The sequence below is a fragment of the Agelaius tricolor genome, unplaced genomic scaffold (assembly GCF_023055355.1).
Source record: "Agelaius tricolor isolate 1412-34295 unplaced genomic scaffold, bAgeTri1.0.p SCAF_3, whole genome shotgun sequence".
Lineage (NCBI taxonomy): Eukaryota > Metazoa > Chordata > Aves > Passeriformes > Icteridae > Agelaius > Agelaius tricolor.
Window position 1 is genome coordinate 31,892,985 of NW_027269263.1, and position 22,032 is coordinate 31,915,016.

At 36.2% G+C, this 22,032-nt stretch overlaps 1 protein-coding gene across 9 annotated transcripts in view; it reads right to left on the minus strand.

Moving 5' to 3' along the window:
- NAV3 (neuron navigator 3) overlaps positions 1-22,032 on the minus strand; it is a 511,162-nt gene that overhangs the window by 13,417 nt on the left and 475,713 nt on the right. For all 9 annotated transcript variants that reach the window (XM_071423373.1, XM_071423374.1, XM_071423370.1 and 6 more), the window contains 8 exons: positions 15,414-15,497; positions 13,617-13,728; positions 12,217-12,338; positions 10,228-10,400; positions 7,740-7,893; positions 4,684-4,858; positions 831-928; positions 100-195 (listed from right to left, as the gene is read on the minus strand). In XM_071423373.1, coding sequence (XP_071279474.1) covers positions 100-195; positions 831-928; positions 4,684-4,858; positions 7,740-7,893; positions 10,228-10,400; positions 12,217-12,338; positions 13,617-13,728; positions 15,414-15,497 — 1,014 coding nt within the window. The remainder of the gene's footprint in view (positions 1-99; positions 196-830; positions 929-4,683; positions 4,859-7,739; positions 7,894-10,227; positions 10,401-12,216; positions 12,339-13,616; positions 13,729-15,413; positions 15,498-22,032) is intronic.

Here is a 22,032-nt window from a genome sequence, read left to right on the forward strand (position 1 = left end):
CAAAACAGAAACTTGGCAAGATAACTCAAAGAATGCAGAAATTTTCTAAAGTGAAAAGAAAATTTTAATAATACTTAAGCCAATTTTTCAGTGTCTTACCTTAAAGAGACGTCTGATTACACCATCTAAAACATCCCATTTTGTTTTTCCACTGACTCCAATTGATCCTATCAGGTATGCATGTGGCTTTTGATCCTGCAAAGAGAGATTTTTGGAAATTGGACTAAAAATGGTGCTAATTAGTTTTCTGTGAAGATTCATAGTCTTCCTAAGGAAGAATAAGAATATTATTTAGAATGAGAGGTTACAACTTTGGTAATAATCTCTGTGCCAGAAGTAGGCACAGATTGTATTACTTTGATATATCTTTATAAAGAAGGGAATACAGAATCTTCTTCTGCTCTTTGATTGCATCTGTGTTTTTAAAGAGATAACTAAAAGTAAAGGTTGCACTATATTTGTCATTTTTTACAACACAGAACATGAAAACATGATGATACAACTTTTCAGCAGGAAATTCACAGTTGCACCCTAAGGAGACCAGTGCATAGATCTAATTTATAATGACTTAGAGATAGCAAGTCCCAGGACATCCTACTACTAATTAAACTAAGAATTAGTAGTGTCTAAGCCACCACAAAGGCAGAAAGAGGCCATTTGGCATTAGTCTATGGAGTGTGCCTGACTGTATTGAGCATGGATGACAAAAGAAAGCTGCAATCTATGGGATACTTCCCTTGAGTTCCTGGCTTAAAATACTGAAAAAAAATTTACCTACTATATGCCAGCATTTGCTTGAGCTATAGTTCTGTTCTGGGTAATGCACTTACCTTGACTCGACTGTAGCCTTTGTTTATGGTGACTAAAATTTTGACACTATGACCTTCTTTGTGGAGTGCTCCATCAGTGACATCATCCAACAAAATATCTACATTAAAAGAAGGGAAGTGATCAGTCTGAAAAATCACATCAATTATGTTCACATCATCAGTTCAATATTTGTTCAAAGGATTTAAAAGTTAAAAATTTGTTTAAAAAGAAAGGCTGCCATGATAACAACTTGCAATTCTAATCTGTACTTATTCCTGATTCACCATTTCTGTTGGAGGTGAAAAAAAGTTACAAGTTGTCAATTTTTATAGGAATATTAGGAGTTTTAATCATGCAGAAAGGGATAAAGAATCCACAAATAAATAAAATCTTGCATTATAGTCTTGCCTTTGCTTTCCCTCTTGGAACTTTTTCAAAATTACAATATGTTCACAAAGTAATGTTGTTTAAAAACTAAATTAAATGTATGTCTTTGGGCACTCATTTGTGCCCTTTAGAATGTTGTACAAAGAGAAAACAAGAAATCCTTGCATTGATATTTTTGCTGTTAAGCTAAATAGCATTTAATTTCACTTTCCAGATGAATCCTTTGCCTTCTGTACATATGCCATGGACAGAGTCCTTTTCACCCCTACTACAAAACCACTGGATTCTCCAGAACATGTGACTCTGTTTTCAGCCATTCCTCTAAGGAAAGGCTTCATTTTTCTTGGAGGTGAAGAGTGATTTTGATCTGCTCTACACCTCTGTTTCCACCACTTCATTAACTCCTAAAATGAGAAAGCAGATGTATTTCTGTTAAAGGCTGGGCCTACAGCTTTATTGCAAGTGATAAAACTGCTGCTTTCTTCTAGAAGTTCTCTCTGAGATTTTACTGTTAGACATTTAAGCTAACTATAAAATTAGATGAGATTATGGATTTGCATTTTCTTCAAAGGCCAGCACAGTAATCCACTAACCTAAGCCCTGTTCATTATTAGTGTGAAAAACATCGACTTCATGACAAAGTCTGCACAAGGTCAGATTTCATCCACACTAAATGAGGTCCCAGTAAGATTCAGTCACTTGTTCAAAGGAAAACCAAAGAAGGTTTATGAATATAATTTCAATTAATGTATTAAAAATAAGTTTTCATGTTAGAAGTTTGATAACTTACATCCAGATCTAGAATGCAGATTCTGCTATTGGTTTGGGGTTTTCTTTTGGTTTTTTTTTGTTTTGCTTTTTGGTTTTGTTTTTTTTTTAATTCATTGAACAAAGAAGCTTTTTTTTGGGGGGGGGTTTAATAAATCTATGCTTGCTTTGTTCCAGAGAGACAGATTTTCTGTCTGTTCTGTCACCACTGAATGTTTCACTTCACTTGTGTTTTGGCATATTTGACAAACCTTTGAGCAAACCTAAGAGCTTTGATAACATCATTGTCATAGTTTGTCTGAGGGCAAATTATGATATGATCCCCCTGTGAAATTTTTCAATCTCTAAATTACCCTTATATAGCCCTTTAAATTCATTCTTCTTTAAGTCTTTAGGAATGAGGAACCACTCTGTAGCAAAAGAACAAATTCCACTTTCTAAGAGCTCTCTCTTTCACTGATACAAGGGGCTGAGAAGATGCCCAAGGGCCTCTAATTTCATGCTGGTACTAACTGTTTTAATTTCCCCCTGCAAAGCCTTCTTTTTAGGCATGCTATGATTACTTGAGTTCAATTCCTGTCAGAGCTCTGGCACTCTGGGCCAGTCTTGTACTGGTCCTTGTTTGCTCCTTTCACTGCAGTGACTGACTGAAATAGGGGTGTCTCTGACCACCATACCCCTTCCCAGGCTGCCACTCACCCTGATCTGGAGGGTGTCATCATACCTTTAAGGAAGTGACAGTGGACAGCTTGGTCACTTCCAGATGACCTGGTTGGTTGGAGATATTGCTCCCAGAAAGTGCAATGGTATTTTTATAATATGAAGAGCCAAACCACTCAATTCTCTCAGCTTAATCCTCATCCTCATTATGATTAACCTCCCCATATCTCAGGGAGTTGTGTTCAGTAGTATTCCAGCTGTCTCCGAAATCCCACAAGATTTGGTGGGAAGCATTCACCCTTCCAAGTTCTCTGGCATGGTAACAAAATGATCATCTCAATGATCAAAAATTCTAGATTCATAATCAAATGAAATTCTCCACTCCTCATTAGGCACTTTTATATCTTAAATTTCTTGTAATGAAAAGTAATTATTTTTCATGTGAGAAAAACATTTAGAACAATAACACAGAAAATTATATCATGTTTATGAAAGTTCATGAAATTATGGAATCATTTAGGCTGGAAACACCCTTAAGATTATCAAATCCAACCACTTCTCCCAGTCATCCTGTTCTTTCCTTCCCCTGTTTTTCTCTTCCCCTTCCTCTTTTTTTCTTCCAGCTTTTATTATTTCTATTCTTTTGCTGAACACTTCTCCATAATTTTCTTTATTTTCATTCTTTTATCTTATCTTTTACCTTCCCTTTTCTTTCACCCATTCCTCCTCACCCATTGTATTCTCATCTGGTTCCCCCTCCTTTTCTTCAGACCTTTCTTCCTACATGTTTATTCCTGTATCAAGACAGAGTTAGTGCCAAGCAAAAAAGTGCTAATGAAAGGCTGCTACTCATGAGAGACATTCTATAACCACCATATTGCAAAAAAAAGAAACCAACTTTTGTTTTGTTTTGTTTTTATTTGTTTGTTTTTAATATGTGTGGATCTGTGAGCAGTTAAACTTTTTCTCCCTGCTTGCAACAGCTCATTGCATGTTGAGGCCTAGTTCAGGGTCCTCCATGCTAAAAGTTAAACTCTTCAAAGAGTTGTAATATAAATAAAAAATGTACCATTTTTCATACAAAATCTGATATTAACCAGAAAAAATGTTCAAATATCCATGCAATCAATGACTGGCAAGATAATATGACTAACTGCCAAATTGTACAGTCAGTTTGGCATATTCCCAGCTGTATTCTTGCCTAGACTCTTTCCACAATTATTAGCCACATTTTTATTACTTCCAGAGACTGCATTATAATTTCTGTGGCGTCTATGCTAATGAGTGCTGCTTTGCTCCTGCTTTACTCCTGGTTCTAATGTTAGAGACAGCACTTCTGTACATTATCAAAACAAATGTAGAAGGCTTATTATCATAAACTCCATGGCATGGAAAATAATCAAATGTTGATGTTCAGGATGTGGACCCAACTTCTGCTTGCTTTCCTTCATTCACAGAAGACAATGAGTGCCTCATAGATCAGGAGGGGTTTGGCTCCTGTGATAAATGGTGATTTGGTCCAATATAGGCTAACTAGCTGTACCAAATTAAAAAAATGTAAGGGATAAAGCTAACTGAGACCCATATTTGCCTTAGCTGCAAATATGAAGTCAAGTTAAGGGAGCTAACTGAATGATCAAAGACTTGTAAACAAAAAGAAGAAAGTTTCACATACTATACTCATATTTATCCCATATAGGCAAGAGAATATATCAACACAGTTGCCATGTGTACTTCAACAGATATTTCTTTTCAAAGAAATTGTAAATTGGATGACCGAAGAGTATTGTAAACTTCATAGGCAGAGAGCATCATAGCTAGGAACAGAGCAAACATAATGAACACTCTGTTACTGCTGTTCAGGTGCTTCTAAAAGCTACATTTCAGACATGACCACCCGCATTCCTCCTTTTCTCTGTTACTGAATGTATATCTGATGTTAACCTGAATGATATGAGGTGTTTTAATTTCCAGTCATGCTTCTCCTATGCGTCCCATTAAGGGGCTGAAAAAATCGTACCAACTGCTGAGGTGTGCATGTGTCCAAAGTATGTTTACCTGATGTAACAGATTCTGTGATGTTTAAATTGTTCAGAGAAAGTCCCAGTGACTGCCGTGATGAAGAAGATGATGTGCTGCTTGAGGACTCTGATGATGGCCGGGCAGGCTTTCCGCTATTTCCAGTCTCTGCCTTCAAGCGATCATTCTCAGCTTTCAGTATCTCAATTTCATTCTGTAGACAAAAGAAATCAACACCAAAGCACAGGAGGTTATTCTTTTGGAAAACCACCATTGCTGGCTAGTCTGGTGATGCTGTTCCTCTGACTCAGTTTACCACTTTCACAACAGAGATATAACACAATGAAAACTGGATTGCCTTTACTTCTTAAATGAAGGGAAAGGCCCCAATAACCTTATTTTTAGATTCTAAACAATATCAGCTTCAAGCTTTTGTGCTTATTGTACAGCTGACCATAACATGAGTGTGGTCATAATTTCCTCTGCTATCCCCATTTTTTTTCAGCTACTTTCTATTGTCAAATTCCTAAGGTAACAGTTAGTTAAGAAAGTTACTGGATATGTCAATGTTTCTAAGGACACAGAAAATTATTACTGCCATTGAATATAAAATTTAAACAGTAACTTCACAGAGAAATTAAATTAAAAATGAAAAATTAGAAATTGATAGTTTAACAGTTTCATAACCCTTCTTGCTATCAAATAAGACTTTTTGATCATTCAAAAATGGGATTGTTAACATAGCACTGAACAAACTCTCTCTGATGAAAACAGACAGTGACAGATGAATCAGAACAACTGGAATTTTTTAGCTAAATCCTCTGTGCTGCCAAGTGATAATTGAATGTACAATAATAAAATGAAAACTTAGCCTGAGAACAGCCTGGTACCATCTAAATCTAGCTTCCAGTTGCTTCATAAAGTGCATTACAAAGCAACTGCTTATTCTTGCAGATGGTTCTGCACATCAAATTTATTTCTACATTCACATCACCCTGCTAAAAGTCTCACTTTTTTAATGGAGGATGAACAGCTATATTATACAAGTGAAAACATAAGGGATAGATAGCATCATAAAAAAACCCTGCTTCAGCTACAAAAAGATTAGATCACATACACACAGGTGAGAAGACAGTGAAAGGGAAAGGACAAACCAGCACAATAGTAACAGAAAGTAAGAGATGGGTGTATCACTTTAGTCTAGGGTTCAAATCAGGAGCCACTCTGCAATTTATGCTATTAATTACACAGCTCTTAGCAGTCTTCCATTCACTTGAGCTTTAGGTTTTTAAAGTGCTTTGAATCTAAAAAAATTCATGTGTCACTTCCACCAGTCCTATTTTTTCCCCTTACCAATCCTCATCAATCCTCTAAAATATCAAATTTTGGCAACTGCAAGGCGGCTGCCTGTTCTTTTGGGTGAACTTCAGAAATGGTGATTACCAATAACAGCATCTCAACTAGTTGCCTCTGCCCAGATTTAAAGAAGTTCAGACTTTGGAGAACTGTGCCCACAGCAGACTCCTCCCTCTGGAGAGTTCACCTGCCTCAGGCACTCATATCCCAGTATGAGACTGTCATCAGATGATAAGCCTTCACATCCTTTTCTCCTTTTCACATTCTTTTCCTCACAGTTCCTTAAAACCTTTCAGTTCCTTGAGATAAACGCCTTACTTATGTCAGGACAAATGAAACCACATTTATGGATCAGTTCTTGATAAGTCTTCCCTCTAATTGTAGTTCAGCCAAATATCCCACACTAATGTTGGCACCTGGAGTCGTGAGCATCTGGGAGGATGGCAGGTAGGTACCAAAGATGTTTAAAAATCTGGTTGAAACTGACACAGGCACTGCGTAAACAAAGAGGTCTAGAAAAGACATCAAGCACACCATTTCTGTAGTTATGAAATCAGGTGCTATAGGCATCTACACACAAATGCCTTACAGTGCACCTGACCTAAGCACCCAACACAGAGCAATTCAGCTGGCAAGGCACTGGGCTGGATTCAGCTGTGCAAATGTGGGCTTCCAGTGGCATGACAAATATGGTCTTCCATGGAAGAATGCTAAACTTTCATGTCCTCTGCAGATGCAAATACTTCGGGCTGGTTCAAATGGTAAGAAGTACCTATGCTCAAGGAACTCCATTTCACCCTCTGTACCTATCTTGGGGTAATTTTAGGATAGCTCTTTAGTTTTCACTACTACAGGACTAAAACTCGACTGACTACAACGGAAGTTTATCAAGTAGCTCATTCCCAGACTTTTAAATGTAACCAACTCTGTCTCAACCTGAATGCCCAGCCCATGGCCTTGATTCTGTTCCCCAAATACAGATTTACAGTGCCTTCAGGGATTACGTAGATATCTTAGATGCCATTCCAGAAGAGCCCAGTTCCACTGAAGGATTTATGTCACAATGTGTGGATATTAGAGATACTTTTGGGCACCCACCATGGCAGTGGGCATTTGAATGTAAGCAACAGAACTGAGTCCCGTAAAGCTCTGTGCTCCACTGAAGAACATTGCCATTCTTTTTGCATCCTTTCAGCCTCCTGAAAGGAAAAATCTTCTAACGGAAAAAAAAGTGTTCACAGAGGAATTGGGGCAGTGTAACAAAACAATATAGCAAAATTTTATGATGCTGGATACAGTAATTAGTTCAATTTTACATTCTTTGCTTTGGCAAGCCATGACTGAATTAGGAATCAGAAATGATGAAACAGTATGCACAGAACATCCTGGCCCCCTCCATGGCTCAAGGATTTAAAACGCTGTAGAAATCACTTTTTGATCTGCTTCTCTGTCATGTTGCTAACCCCAGTTATAGGCTTGAGATAATAAATATCCTTTGGGCACGGATTATGTCTTCTTCCATATCTTTTAAACACATTTTAGCTATTAACATACACGCTAAGAATGTCTTTATTGTAAGGTGAACACTTATCATACCCATCCTTCAGAAGTACTGTCAACCCAGCAATTTACTTTGTATTGACAGTTTTTTGGTGCCTGAAACAAAGTCCTGGAAAAGGAAACACACCAGTCATACCTTTGGAGTGCATCCCTGTCATCACTTAAGCTGCTGCACTGACCTGCATGCGGTTCATGGCTTCCCGGATCTGATCCAGGTGGTGTGCAGAGCTGAGGGCTTCCAGACGGATATCTGTTAATTTGAGCTCCTTCTCCCTCAGCTCGCTTTTTAGCTGAAGAATAATTTCAGCCTCTGCCTCTGTGCACTCACAGATCCTAAAGAGGAGCAGGAAACAGGCAGGAGATTAAAGGAATGTTCTCTCCCCAAAGCAGTGTCATTATTAAATATCAAAGAACAGAAAAACGCTTGCTGCTGGTGAAACCTATGAGTGAAGAAAGAAACTTATCAAAGAAACATGAAAACGATCAAACTGCAAATTAAAAAAGGAAAAAAAAAGCCCCCTGCAAAAGAAGTGATCAGATTGCTTTATGGCTTTTTAGTTTAGCTCACTATGGTGAAAAACAAATTCTTAACTACTTTTCAGGTATCTTTTGAGTGTCTAGCACCCATTGGTTTTAATTGGATTTTATACTCACATAATTTCTTTGGTGAAAAGTTTATGATTTCTCTATGCAACAGTAGTCAGATCTGCTGTGTGTGTGCTGATTAAACTGTACTGCTGATATGTATTATTTGTTAGGCATCAATATTTTTCTCTGATATGAATATTACACAAAGGGACAGTCATTGAATAGTCTAGAAGATTTTGATCTGTAATGGTTTTGATTTGTGATGGCTGATGTTTTGCCTATAGCCTGTGATTTTGTAATGTATGATATATGAAATCATGTGGGTTGATTTTGTTTTCTTCCCTTGAAGACTGGATTACCATGTGGTTACTTTTCATAACCATTTATTTTAAGGGAAAAAACCATTATAGTGTAAGAAAAAATTGAAACATGACTGGCTCAGGGACCCACAACTGTCCAGCTCTCTTGTCAGACTGTTTTACCTCTTTGTATCATGATCAGAACCATCAGTAGAAAACTGAACTTTGGCTTTATTGTTACACTAAGCAGTATTTCCAGTCAATTCAGCAAATGTTATTTGTTCTTTATTACTGTGACTATAAACAGTTAATATTTTCAGAAAAATTTCAATATGAAAACTACTTTATGAAAATAAGTATTATTATTGTGATTATTATTGCTAATATTTTAAAAGCAAACAAAAAAAAAGAAACAAAGGTCAGCATTTAATTGCCAGAATGCATGCCAATGCATTTTGGGAAAGAAGATGCAGCACTCTTCAGGTCAGCAGTTGGGTACACAAGTCCATGCCCCACACTCAGTTTTACCGGGATCTATGCTTGTAGACCACGCGGCCGTTTTGCCTTTTCTTTGATGCCCAGACTAGAGATGACCTGCACACACATGTATTAGACAGATGCAATTGGAAGAAAGTAAAGGGAATGGTTTAGAACGCAAGATTCCATCAAGAAAATATACGAAGAAATCGTAAGCAAAGGGAAGATGAAGTTCATGGCAAATAAAATACATGTCAAATAGAGGAAGAAAAATAATGAATATCATTGAAAACATGCACAAATGTTTTAAATGTGATTAAAGATTAAGAAAGACATACACTAGGATTTTTTTTCCTGAATATTATGGTACAGCTCTTTCTGTGATGTGACCATACCTTCCTATGCTAAGTAAATAAGAAATGAAATTTTATTTCCATGTATATTCCATTTACTATCTAATAAAACAGTCATGAGACTAGAATTCCTTGAGTGCCTTAAGAAAAAGTAATTATGACCTGATTATTTTCAATTAGGAGGAGGAAAGTAAAGCTAACATCAGTAGTAGACATTTTTTGGTTCAAAGAGGTTGATTTCCCCATATCAGAAAGAGTTATGAGTTTAGCAGAGTGAAAAAAAAAAGCAGAAGAATATGAGTAAGAAAGAGCCAGAAACTCCATAAGAACATATCAGATATTCAAAAAATACTGAAGAAATCAGACAGCTGTTGACTGTTGACTTGTTCTCAGACCTGAAACCTCCAGGGTGGTGACTTGAATAAAATATAAAAATAAAATCCCACAAAAAAAAAATGCAAGCTGATAAGAGGGGAAACAGATTAAAATTTATATACACCAGTAGCTACAAAGTAGATAAAGTAATAACAGGAGAAATACTGTAAAAAAATGAGAAATACTGTAAAAATTCAAAAATACATATATTTAAGATTTTTTTTATTTTTAGAATGTCATGAAAAAAGGTAACAAGGAAACATTAGCATTTGGCCTTTGCTAAGTGGATACTATAAAGTTGCTAATGGTGCAGGGAGAGCACAACATAGGCTTTTGGAAGTTTGTATAGGTAGGTGATTTTGGGTAAAATCTGTGAAAGGATGAAAGATTATGACTGAATAAAGACCTGCTGCAGAACCAGTGTGCAAATGGTGAAGCTCACAAGAAATCTGGCAAATGGATGGAGGTCAGGATTAGAAGACCTCAGCTGTTGCCAATGGTTTCTGAACTGCAAATGGCCATGCTGGAGGAGGTCTGCTTCCCAGCCCACCCCATTTGCCAAGAGAGACACTTACGCAGATGCTGACTGTGATGGTTTCATCGATGTTGTTGCACACTCTCCTGAGCTGTGGGGCAATTTAGGTGAGGAAGGAAGGGAGGAATCTGTCAGCTCTTCTATGTCTGAATGTGAGGAAGGAGGTTTGGTGGACTTTTTCTTTCCAAAGGCCTGTTTGAAAGAGCTTCTTAGCTGGAAAACAAATACAGAGCAAGGTTATTTTCCTCATCACAGCACTTTGTGTGCAGCTCATGTTTTGAAGAGTTAGTTTGCAGATGCCATCCTAGCCACTGCCTGAGGTCAGTATGCAGAAGCAAGGTATTAACATATGCAACACAGTATCTCTAAAAACATGATACAGTGCTTTGTTTTGACTTTATTAATCCAGCGCAGTGCAGAGGTAATGCTATGGAGAAAGTGCAGGACCGAGTGGTACAGCTATTGGGGAGGGGTGCTCATTTAAAGCCATTAAGCCCCAGTGGAATCCCATTCCCATGGCATTCCCTTCAAGGGGTGGCTTTAAATAACCACTTTGCACCTAGGTACAGGCTCAACTAAATGCTGAAATCAGAAGATAAGTCCAATTTACAGTGTTTGCCAATTTATTTTCCCCATTAAAACTTTGAATGCTCAAACTATGCAAATGCTATGATTTGGATCACAATCAAGAGGATCTAAGTGGGAACAAGAGGTTTGCCTTGTTGTACTATTGAGAAGAATGTTAGCTGAAAGGTATACACTGTTTGTTGCAGATTCCTATAGAGTGGTAAGATCTCTGAACGTACAAGCATTGCCTTTTACCTCTAGAAGCTTGTATCCAGTATTGAAAAGGGACAGAATAGCCAAAGAGCCATTTATTTCAGAAGCCAAGATGACAACAGTTTTGTCTGCAGTTAAAATTGACTATGTCATTTGTTCATAACTTTCTCTAAATACAGAACTTACTCATCTTAGGAGAAATACAGGTTTTATTTTTATTTTCAGAGAGTTGTTCTGATCAAAACTGTAGAGAACACAACAACCAACTGGTTCCTCTATGAAAAAATGAGGACTTCAAACACATTATTCTCATAGTAAAATTTGAGAGTGGGGAGTGTGACCACTGATCTTAATGAGAAACAATATTTAAGTCCTTTCCAGCTCATGATGTCTGAGGAGAAAGAAATGGATTTTGGCTACACTCCCCCTTTCTATAGCCTAAACTTTGAGATTAAAATGAATAAAGACAAACTGAGAAGACATACAGGATAATCTGGTTTTAGAAGGTATAAAAGCCTACTGCCAAAATAAATAGCAATCATGCCAAGATAGGGTTTTTTATAGATGCATGCCAACTTTTCCATGGTTTATATTCACCTCACTTCCTCTAGAGTTCACCTTGCAGAAACATGAAAGAGTGTGGAATTACAAATCAAGGGAATGAAGGCTCATCAGTATTTTAAAACAAATGTTTATGCAGATAATATTTCTAAAACAATAAAAACATATTTTCTGATTCTTTACTGAAAGTATTTAATTAAATCTTTAGCAGTATGTGGTATTTGTAGGTTCCAGCTGAGCAACATCTTAATTTCTTTAAACACTGTAGTATTTTTAAGTGAGAATTCTTAACTGATTTCAACTCCCTCCATAGCTGGGTAATATATTTGAGTCAAGCTTTTGAACCAAACTCCAAGTGAAGAAAAATCAAACAGGGTTTCAATGTGGCCCAGAGGTGGTTTTTGGTCACAATAGCTATTTTAAATTTATGATGTTGTAATTGTTTTCTTGTTGTTGTAATTGTTGCTTGTACTTTTGTTTTAATTACTCTGACTTATGCAAATTAAACCTTGCTGATATTCAAAATTTTTTAGTTTGCTGGGAGTGTCACAGTACGGATACACATGCATTTCTTCATATCCATCTGGCCCCACAAGAACATTGTAGATGAAATGAACCATTATGTTACTCAGACAATAGTAAATGACATAATAGCTAAAAGAGAGGCTTAAACCTGCTGAGTACTCACCCAGTTTTTCTTTTTCTTTTTTTTGGAATCAGCATCATTACCACTGCCAATACTGGAATGACTTGTAGCGCTGTTGATACTGGAAACACTCTCTGAAGAATGTTGTCGCCTTATACGTAAATCTAAAGAAAAGAAGTTACTGTGAACTCTGTTTCAAGATAATAATAATAATATTAATTCATATTTATGTATCATCTGCCTCCTCAAAGGCAGTCTAAATGAACATAAATGGCATTGATGCTAGCAGTGGCTCAGATTCAAGCTATTGAAGCCTGTGAGAAACCATATAGGGACTGAGGGGGATGCATACAATTAGTCCAATACTTAGGGGCTTCTCCAAACTAGGCTGTTCTTGCCCTGAAGGCAATGACCCTTCACAGCAATCTATGCATGTGTATCCTCAGAACTGAGCACATGGATTACTTGACATTTCAGTGCCACATGTACTGTAGTTCTGAGGAGTGTAGGCACTCCTCAACTTGTAGCAGCCCTAATCAGTGTTCAGATGCTACCTTCTAATATACCCTGATGGAAAGAAACAGGCAGGAGTTCATTAAAAATGAATGAAACAAAATAACCAGGAAGCAGAGAATATTAAAAATGGTTAGTGCGGCTTCTGAGTTTCAATTTTTTAGAAATCTCTGATAACTATATCTTAATCACTGGAAATTATTCTTGCAGAACATGCCCACTAATACCAAGAGAAATTACTTTTTAGATTATTTTCTACTTCCTAGAAATTTGCTTTGCTACACTCAAGTCATGCAGTGAAATGACCTTAAGGCAAACACCTAAATAATGACCTCTCTAATGGAAGATCAATAACACTCTCAAAAACGAATACCATTATTATTTTTTTTTCAAGTAATTCCTTTGCTGCTGCTTATCAGCAGGCACTTTTGAAGTACATATTTATCATGCAATATCGGCCTAACTGTAATGACAAATTACATTGACGTCTGGAGTTTAAAACCTGCTTTCCTGCACTGATTTAGCACTTCATGAAGGAGCTGAGCTGTTGTCAGTCTGTCTCTTACCAACTAGAAGACCAATTTACAAAGCTACAACTTTGACTGGATTCCCAAGCTCTAACCATGCTATACCATAGGACCTCACTTGTGTCTTGGGTGTACTTCATTAGTCAGTTGCAAGAACGCGGTTAACTCTCGATCAATTCCTGGCCACCCAGCTCTAAGAAGATAAAGCTCCAGGAAGTTTGGCAGACAGGAAACTTGGGCAAGGTTTCCAGCTCTGGAAATACCACAAGTATGCCTACCACTCACTTCAGAATGTGCTTTGCCTTACAACAGAGTTCCCAAACAACAGAAAAGTAGTGACTTAGCTTTCTTTTTCCCCTGGGGAGAACTTCTGCATTTATTTTGATAAAGACAAGCCCATACCTTTGTGGGTATGATCGGGGCCATTCAAGGCTCCTTGAATAGCAGCTTGTGCAGCAGAATTCTGGGCTTTCAGCATTTCAATGGTTTCCCTTAGCTCTATAAGCTCAGATTCCTGTGGGAAGAGCAAAGAGAGATCAAAATAATGGCAAAAGAACAATGTTTGTCTAAGCTAAAAGAAAAAATTGCAAGGGAAGAGTGTTCAAATTAAAGATCATGGGATTGCTTGGGTTAACAAAAGGGCAACAATAAAAAGAATGCATACTTTCTCTCCAAAGATATTGAAGTTAACTAACATATTCTTTTTCATTTACTCTATATAAAGCAATCATGCTATTTTTAAGAAGGAAACATTTTTCATTAGGAGTAATCTAAAAAGGGTCTCAATTGACTATAAAATATATAATTAAGAAAAGCTCAATGACTTTATTGCAAGAGACAATGAAACCATTTGAAGTACATCCTTTAATATGAGAGGCTACTGTTTAATGGATGAATTCAAAAGATTTAATTTGTTAAATACTAATTTAATTAAAAAGCCCCTGTTTAATAGAAATTGTCCTGCAAGTTGAAGTAAAATTACTCCACTTGAGTGCAGGAAGTTCTGTATCAGAATGCACAGCTGATTTTTATTAGAAAATATATTTTATTATTGCTTTTATAAGCAATATTTTATTTATTATTCCCTGTCCTTCCAGTCTGCTTCCTATATAATTAGGGTTAAAGGAATTTAAACTCAACAATAGAGAAAAGAACAGAAGGAAAAGAATAAGTTTTAAATCTTTTGGGAAAGAAACTTGGAGATGATCTGTTTCAATGTCACTGCTTAACTCCTTCTGGAAAGAAAACCTGATGGATTTATACTTTGTTAAATAGTTAAAAGTTTTGGTTTTAAGAAAATTCCATTGTGACTGTGTTCTTTTTCTCCCCACCCCCCCACCCCCCCCCCCCCCCCCCCAAGATGAAACAAAAGCAAAAAATACCAATATTTTCTATCCAGTTCACAATGAGTCTTGTGACATTTCATCTACTGGTGCTCAACCAGACTCTGAAATGTTATTTTTGTAGACAGTTACAGACTCCAGTGGTGACTAGTAGCTCACAGATAAACATATTCTTTCACAGTTTGGGTCAAGGAGGCCTTTCCATTAATAGGACATTGTTGAAAATTCATAAGGGTAGAAAGTTGCAGAAGTTCAACCCTGGAAGGAGCTAAGCAGCCTCTTAATCCTGAGCTTGGTAAAAGGACTCACACTAAATTTCTTCGTATCAGGTTTAGAGAATTTTTTTCCCCCATTAGATAAATAGCACAGTGAAAAAGTGAAAACCCAAACTGTTTACCTCTGGATAGGATGCCTAACCTTCATTAACTTTCTCAATTAACCTATTTTTCTCTACTTAAACTTCTTTGTTTCCTGAAATTCTATTGTTCTGGTGGTGCTGGGAGGCCAGAATGAAGCACTGCAGCAGCTTATGATAAATTTTTGTTACAGGATCCTTCAGTATGGAGTAAACCTGAAGTCATGCATATTTTCATTGAATTCTGGAAATGAAAGATTTTAGTGTCCAACTGTTTTATGATAAGATCTGTGTGAACCTGATACTGCATAGTTTTTTCCACATGCTGCTGGACATTGATCGCAGCAACCATCAGAGAAAAACTGATCGCAGCAACCATTAGAGAAAAATCTGTCTTATTGTCACAGATGTCCCTTTTTCCTTTCAGTGTTCTTTAAACAAAACTCTAACATAATTTTCTAAATATCTTCTACCGTAAAGCATCCTCTTTGACCAACCTACCTTTTGTTCAGCTGTCATTGTTAGACTTTGCAATCGGCCTGTCATATTTCCCAAGCTTTTTTCAAAAGCTGCTACTAGATGAGCCTGTGAAAGAAAGACAACATAGGGCAATTTTCCCAGATCTATTTGATTTTTATAAGTCTGTTTTTCCTTCAAGCACATTTTCTCCAGCTCTTTAATATTAGTTCAAACTCAGACTGAGCTAAGTTGGATAGATGAATCAGCCAAATGCACCCAGTGTTCCTCAGGCTTCTTTAGCCCCCAGTGAGATTAGCCCAGGTATCTCTGCCTGGAAATGAATTATGGATTTAATGCCTGGCTTTAAGTTTACTAATGTATTAGACAAAAGTAGACTGCTCCCAAAGAGAAGTCCAGAAGCAATTATTGTCAATTACTGGACACTTCAAAACAGGAATTCAAGCACTTTATCTTGAAAAGCAAATTTTAACTTCAGAAATAAAACACTTCAGAAAAATCCCAAGCCTTAAACAAAAAATATCACAGTCTTATAAAGAGTCATTGCTTAGTCTATTAATATTATATTGCTCATATATGTCTGTGTGTGTATAAAATATATTTTGTAAAATATAAATATAACATTTATAATACGTGCAAATATAAGTATATAAAACAAAATAAAATCCTGAATACTGGAAGTCTTGTTTCTCAGTATAAAAAGCAATAGAGTTCAAACAGACCAAAATATTTTAAAAAATAAACCTTCTTTCTCTTTTTTATTTTTTAAACAAGCAGCATCCTACACCATATGCAAACTCAATTTAAACAAATTATACTTTATCAGATCTAACTGGCACTGAGCTTTGTAGGGCAAAGAAGAGCAAATGGTCATAAAAATCCCAATATGCTAAGCCAGAGAAAGTAGAGCCAAGGAAAAGTAAAGATTTAATTTTTAAGGAAGTCTATATAATCCCGTCCATTTCTCTCCCAACATCAAACAGTAAAAGCATAGGGAAATGCTTATTTTCTCATTACCATCTCAAAAGTGGTAACAGACAAAGTCTCCAAACATTGGCACATGGAAATATAACTCAAATCCACCATATTTATATGCACAAATGGATTAACTGAGCTTCCTCAGGGAGAAAATTTAGTTTTTATTATAGCAGTTCAGGCACACACAGTGCCTGGCATATTTTTCAGTTGCAGATTTGCATGCTTTTACAAGCATAGTTGAAATTGTTTAAATGTATGTGGTTGTACTGAATCTGAGGTAAAATCAAGAAAAGACATGGTCCAAAAAGGATTTTGTTCTGCATTTTAGGAGAGGGAAAAGAGCTTCTTGCCATCTTGCTGTGTATATTATCCCTCAAATAGAATAAGATTACCATATATATAATAGTGGGCTACTTCTGCATCTCCGCTTCAGAGCTGTTATACTGATGAGTGACTTTTGTGTCTTGTAAATAATTTTGGATGGCTAAAAATATTTAGGTATCTTGAAAGCCTCTTATTTTATTCTTATCAAACTTACTAAAAGTTTACTCCTTGTAAACTACACTATTCGTATACTTAGATACACAATTACTTACAGGTGTAGTGGTCAATCAACCTGCTTTCTGCATTTGCAGGGATATCTTAGGGGTAACTTTTGTGGTAAAGAACACATACCACAAGGACTAACTCCAGATAAACATGAGAATAGACAAATATAGAATCTCTTGAAGATAATTGTATATATTCCTATTTTAACATTTATAACTTAGGCCACATTCTTGAAGTTAAAATCTTTGATAAAATGAACCTGGAAACCTGTCAATCAATACTACAGCCTTTGGTTGTTTTTACTACTCTATTCCTCTGAGAAAGAACTGGTTTTAAACTTATTTTTAACTTTATTAATTAGCTACACGTTAAAAGTATCCAGATTAATCTATGGCGTTTTATTTCCAAAGATGATGACCACACACCCAGAACACTATCAGAGACAAAATAGATGCACTGCTACAGAATTTTAGCCAAATGTCTCTTCATTACTTTTGTTTAACAGGAAACTAATGGAGCTCACTGTTCCCTGCCTCATAAAAAAATCTATGTCTTGGCTGATGGCCCATGGTTCTGTTTTACTCTGAGAATTACAGTGGGGACTAAGGGCTTGAAAAAGGAATAATTTGTTTAATTATGCATTGCTTCTGTCCTTTTCTAGAAATTAGACTGTAATAACCACAGTACTTTGGTACCAAACTATGCATACTTGTGTAAAGTATTTTCCTGTTCCATAGGTACAAATGCATCCCGTATAGTACATGAATAGGCAACTAAGAACTTACAGGAAAAATTAAGTACTAAAAAGCAGCATTAAAAATGTCATCAAAGGTCACTGAAACTGTTATTTTCTGACAGCCTTTAGAGAAAGACAGCCATGTCACAAGGGTTCTTGCTAAAATTCACCCAGTGACAGAGAACATTACCTTCTTGGAATATTATACCAAACTTTTTGCATCATAAATGTTATTGGATCAAGATGATGCATTTTTTTTTAACTCATTTCAAATAAAGACTATTAGATCTTGATTTCCTAATACTAAAGAAATGTAATTCAGAGTCCCATTGACCATAAACTATTCAAGAAGAAAACCTTTTAATTGCATTTTTCATTACTTTAAATGTTTATTACAAGATAACACTCTTCTACTGAAGAATTGATTTTATATTCAGAGTAATAAACTGTTCTTTCTCCATGGTAGTTAATATTCATTTCCTCAGCTGTCTAGGAGCTATGACTTGAAAACTTAAGCAGATTTTCCCTACAGAAATACTATACAATAAAATAAGAAAATTTAGTTTCAAAAAGGCTAAATTATCGGTATACTTATATGTGTGTGTTGAAGTATACATAAAACATATGTATGTATTTCCATTTGAGATCAGCTTTCACATTTAAACAGTTAAATGCAGAATAATTCATAAAACAAAGCAAAGAGAAAGAAAAATCTGTGTCTTTAATAATGTTCATTAGAAATTAAAAATTCTAATTAGAAACTTTTTTTACATTTAAAAATTTGGTAATTTATTTTGATTGGATTGTTAATCCTCAGTTTCTGAGGATGATTAAATTTATCTAGAAGTTTCCATTCTTTCATTCTTGTAAAAATATTCAGGTATTGTTTTGGTTTTTTTTTAAGATACAGCCAGTCTCTCACACCTTAAAAATCTCTGTGTTCGTTTCAGAAGTTTCATTCATGGAGTACACACATCCTTGCAATACTTCAAAGAGTAGCCTGAATTATTATATGTGCTTTATATAATGCTCATTCTAAAGTAAAAATATGTCTTCAAAATTGAATACAGTATTTATACTTGAAAAAAAGACATCCTGGAATTAGAGTTAAGTAACTGGGCATTACCTGAAGTATGCCTGCAGCAAAATATATCCATCATTAAAATGACATACATATAAGATACATAGATATACAGCTCTTAATCTGTAGATATCGTTCACATATGAGTTAATTTTGACCTCTATTAACATGCGAAATGCCCACTGGAAATAGTCAAAGAGATGTATGATTAGGGAATTACTTCAGTGCTAAGATGACAGATTTGATTTTAACCATTTCCTTAGTAAACTATCCCAGCCAGGCAAGCCCCAGATACCTCAGCTTAGGTTTACAGCCTATCCTGAACATGACATACACATATGAAACATCTGCCTTCCAACACACTTTGGGATTTGACCTTCGGCATTCGGATTTATAAAACAAAGGTAAATAAATAAAGTGCCTCCCACCTGACAGGGCTGAATGAAAGGAGGTGTGAAAGGCCAGAAGAGATGGGGCTGATTGCAAGCAGCAACTGTAGATCTGGTGGCCTTTTCTGTTTGCTGCCTGCTAGCATCTTGTTGCTTGGCTGTAGGATAGCGGTTCAGAGCTGGCCAAACAAGAGCATTAGCCAGCACACCCCCTCCGCTTTCTACTGGCATCCTGGCTCTACTACAGCTTGCAAGCATGCACCCTTCAGCTTTATAAATACAAAGGTCTGATCAAAGTCCCTCTGAACAGGCTTGGTCAGGCTGCTCACTGGAATTTGAGCCCTTGTCAGTCACATACGGAGTCTGCTGGTTGGACATTTTCTGCACTGAAAACAGGCCCTTTCTGAATTAGTATTGAGATTTACCCTTCAGCCACACTGAGACAGATGCCAGGGGTAAAGCAAGAATCTCAGAGAAAATCTGTAAATTAAGCATCCAAACGACAGCTGGACCCAGCTTGAATTTAATCATATGCAGGCAACACTTTGGCCCTTTGAGGTTAATCAAATGAAATAAACTGCTGAAGTCAAGCATAGTACTTGAGTCCAGCCAACGAAAACTGAACAACCAGTCAAACCAAATAATAAAATTTTTAGCAGAGTTTTCAGTAATGCCTGAGAAATGCTGTAACTTCCAATTGACAGATTTTGGTATAAAATAATGTATCAACCAAAGCCTTGATTGAAGAGGTCAAATTTCAACCTGCCAGTCTTTTAATGACTTATATAATAACGTCACCAACAGTCTTCTATGGAGAAGCAAAGAAAGGAACAAATAGTGTTGAAATGAGCTGAATAAGGTGCTCTTTTTTTCACTCACATACAGTACTTTTACTCAGTTCTACAGAGGGAAATGCTAACAAAAAATTCACATCTAGATGGAGCTTTGAAGGAACAAGATTTCTGGCTATTAACACTTTCCTTCTCCAGACCACATCAAGGCAAAAAGTGCTGCCTATTTTCAGTGAAGGTATGGAAATTAGGAGGGGCTCAGGACTAACACTAAGGACTAATGCTAACAGGAATGCATTTGCAGCAAAAGCATCAAAAAGGACTGAGCATTTTTCTCATTAGCAAAAGCACCACAAAAGATAGCCTGTTCATACAGTTCTCTGTCTGCCAGAGAAGACAGACAGTGATCAAACTTTTCTGAATTAAACTTAATGTTCATTCAAGACTTAGCCTTCCCGATGAGCAAACATGACTCAAAATGAGGGTCACAGTAGTATTATCCGTGTAGAGATTTGATTTCTTCTCTGAGAATAAATTCCAGATTTTTGTGATTAGGAATACTTCTCCTTTAAAAGGCAGTGAGTGCTGAAATATGTAGTCTCTTAGACTACAAAATAAATGATAAATGAATACACAAAAGGAACACATTGCAAAGGCAGTACACGTTCATGAAATCTAGAAAGCCATCTAGGTTTTCTGTTAAGTTTGCCAAGTTAAATCAATTTTTTGTTAATAACTCTCAGAATTTTCATGAAAAGTACTTAATATGTGGCATTTAAACATCAATTCTGTAATTAAATAAATTTCAGTGGTTGTATCACAGTTAAATAGTTGAATATACTCTCAGCTTTCAACCTGGATTTTATTTCTGATGTTTAAGAGATACTTTGTAGAATTTCTTCTCGTAAAATGCTTGAAGGACTGACAGAAGGAGTGCTAAAAAGCAGTCTCTTTTGATTGTTTGGATTCATGTGGAAGTGTTGTTTTAATACTTTACAAGTTCTGTACCAGAAACAGCAGAAAATTAATTCAGGACCAGGTTTATTGTAAAATACTTCACAATTTTTTGGTTTTGTAAAGTAAGTCTCTCATGAGAACATCCTGCCAAAAATATTTACTCCCAATATCTAGTAATATCTATGTTTTTTTAAAGATGGTATTCATTGTGAATATAATTTTGTTCATGCCTAGGGATTTTGAAGCCTCTCCATTTTGTGCTCCTGAAAAATTTAATTTTGAAGGAATTTCTACATGTTGGGGATTTGGCAAGAGGAAAGATTTCTCTTGTATCATTTAAAAAACGCATGTGCAAAATGGATCAGCCTTAGATTTGCTTATAGGTTTAGAGTTTAAAGAGTATCTCCATGGAGATGGATTAGAAGGTGTGTAACAGTCAAAAGAACATGATTAAATTAACCAAATGTGGTACTTCTGGATAGGAAAACCAGATGTCTATGCATATATATTTATCCATCCTATTGAAAATGTCCTTACAGTTAGATCCATAGAAAAGCATTCTTCCTAGCTGTTCAGAAGCCCAGAGGCAGCATATAGGAACAGATTCCCAACAATCCAGTCTGATTTATACAGAACAACCCAAATTTATTTCTTACCCACGCAGCTGATTTAGTTTGAGTAAAAACCAAGCCAAAATACCCATTTTTAACTTAGCTCAGTTTCTTTGAATTATGGATAAAATCTAATTATAGCGTGGACCTGGCTTTGACTAGAATTTGTCTAGAATAAATAATGTTATTAGAAACCATCCTGTATGGTGTTTATTTAATAGAAAGTCGTATTGGCCAGAGGAATAGTGAAGGACTTCTAAATAAGACTGAGGAGAGATAGGACACAGTTTGTCCAAACAAACAAAGCAATGGCTTAATTTCCTCAGCTGCAGAGAATGCTCTGACATTATTGCACTTGTTGCCATATTATAGGCTGCAGCATTTCTGGGTTGACTGAAAAGTGACAGAGATTGAGTAATCTTTCAACTCTCCCTTTCAACACAGCAGTTAGAAAGAATCTGCTGGTGTTTCTGTTCTGAGCCAGTGAAAGGAGGGAAGGGAAAACTGTTTTTCTACCTGCAGAATAAAGAGAGGAGTGGTGTCAGGGGCCC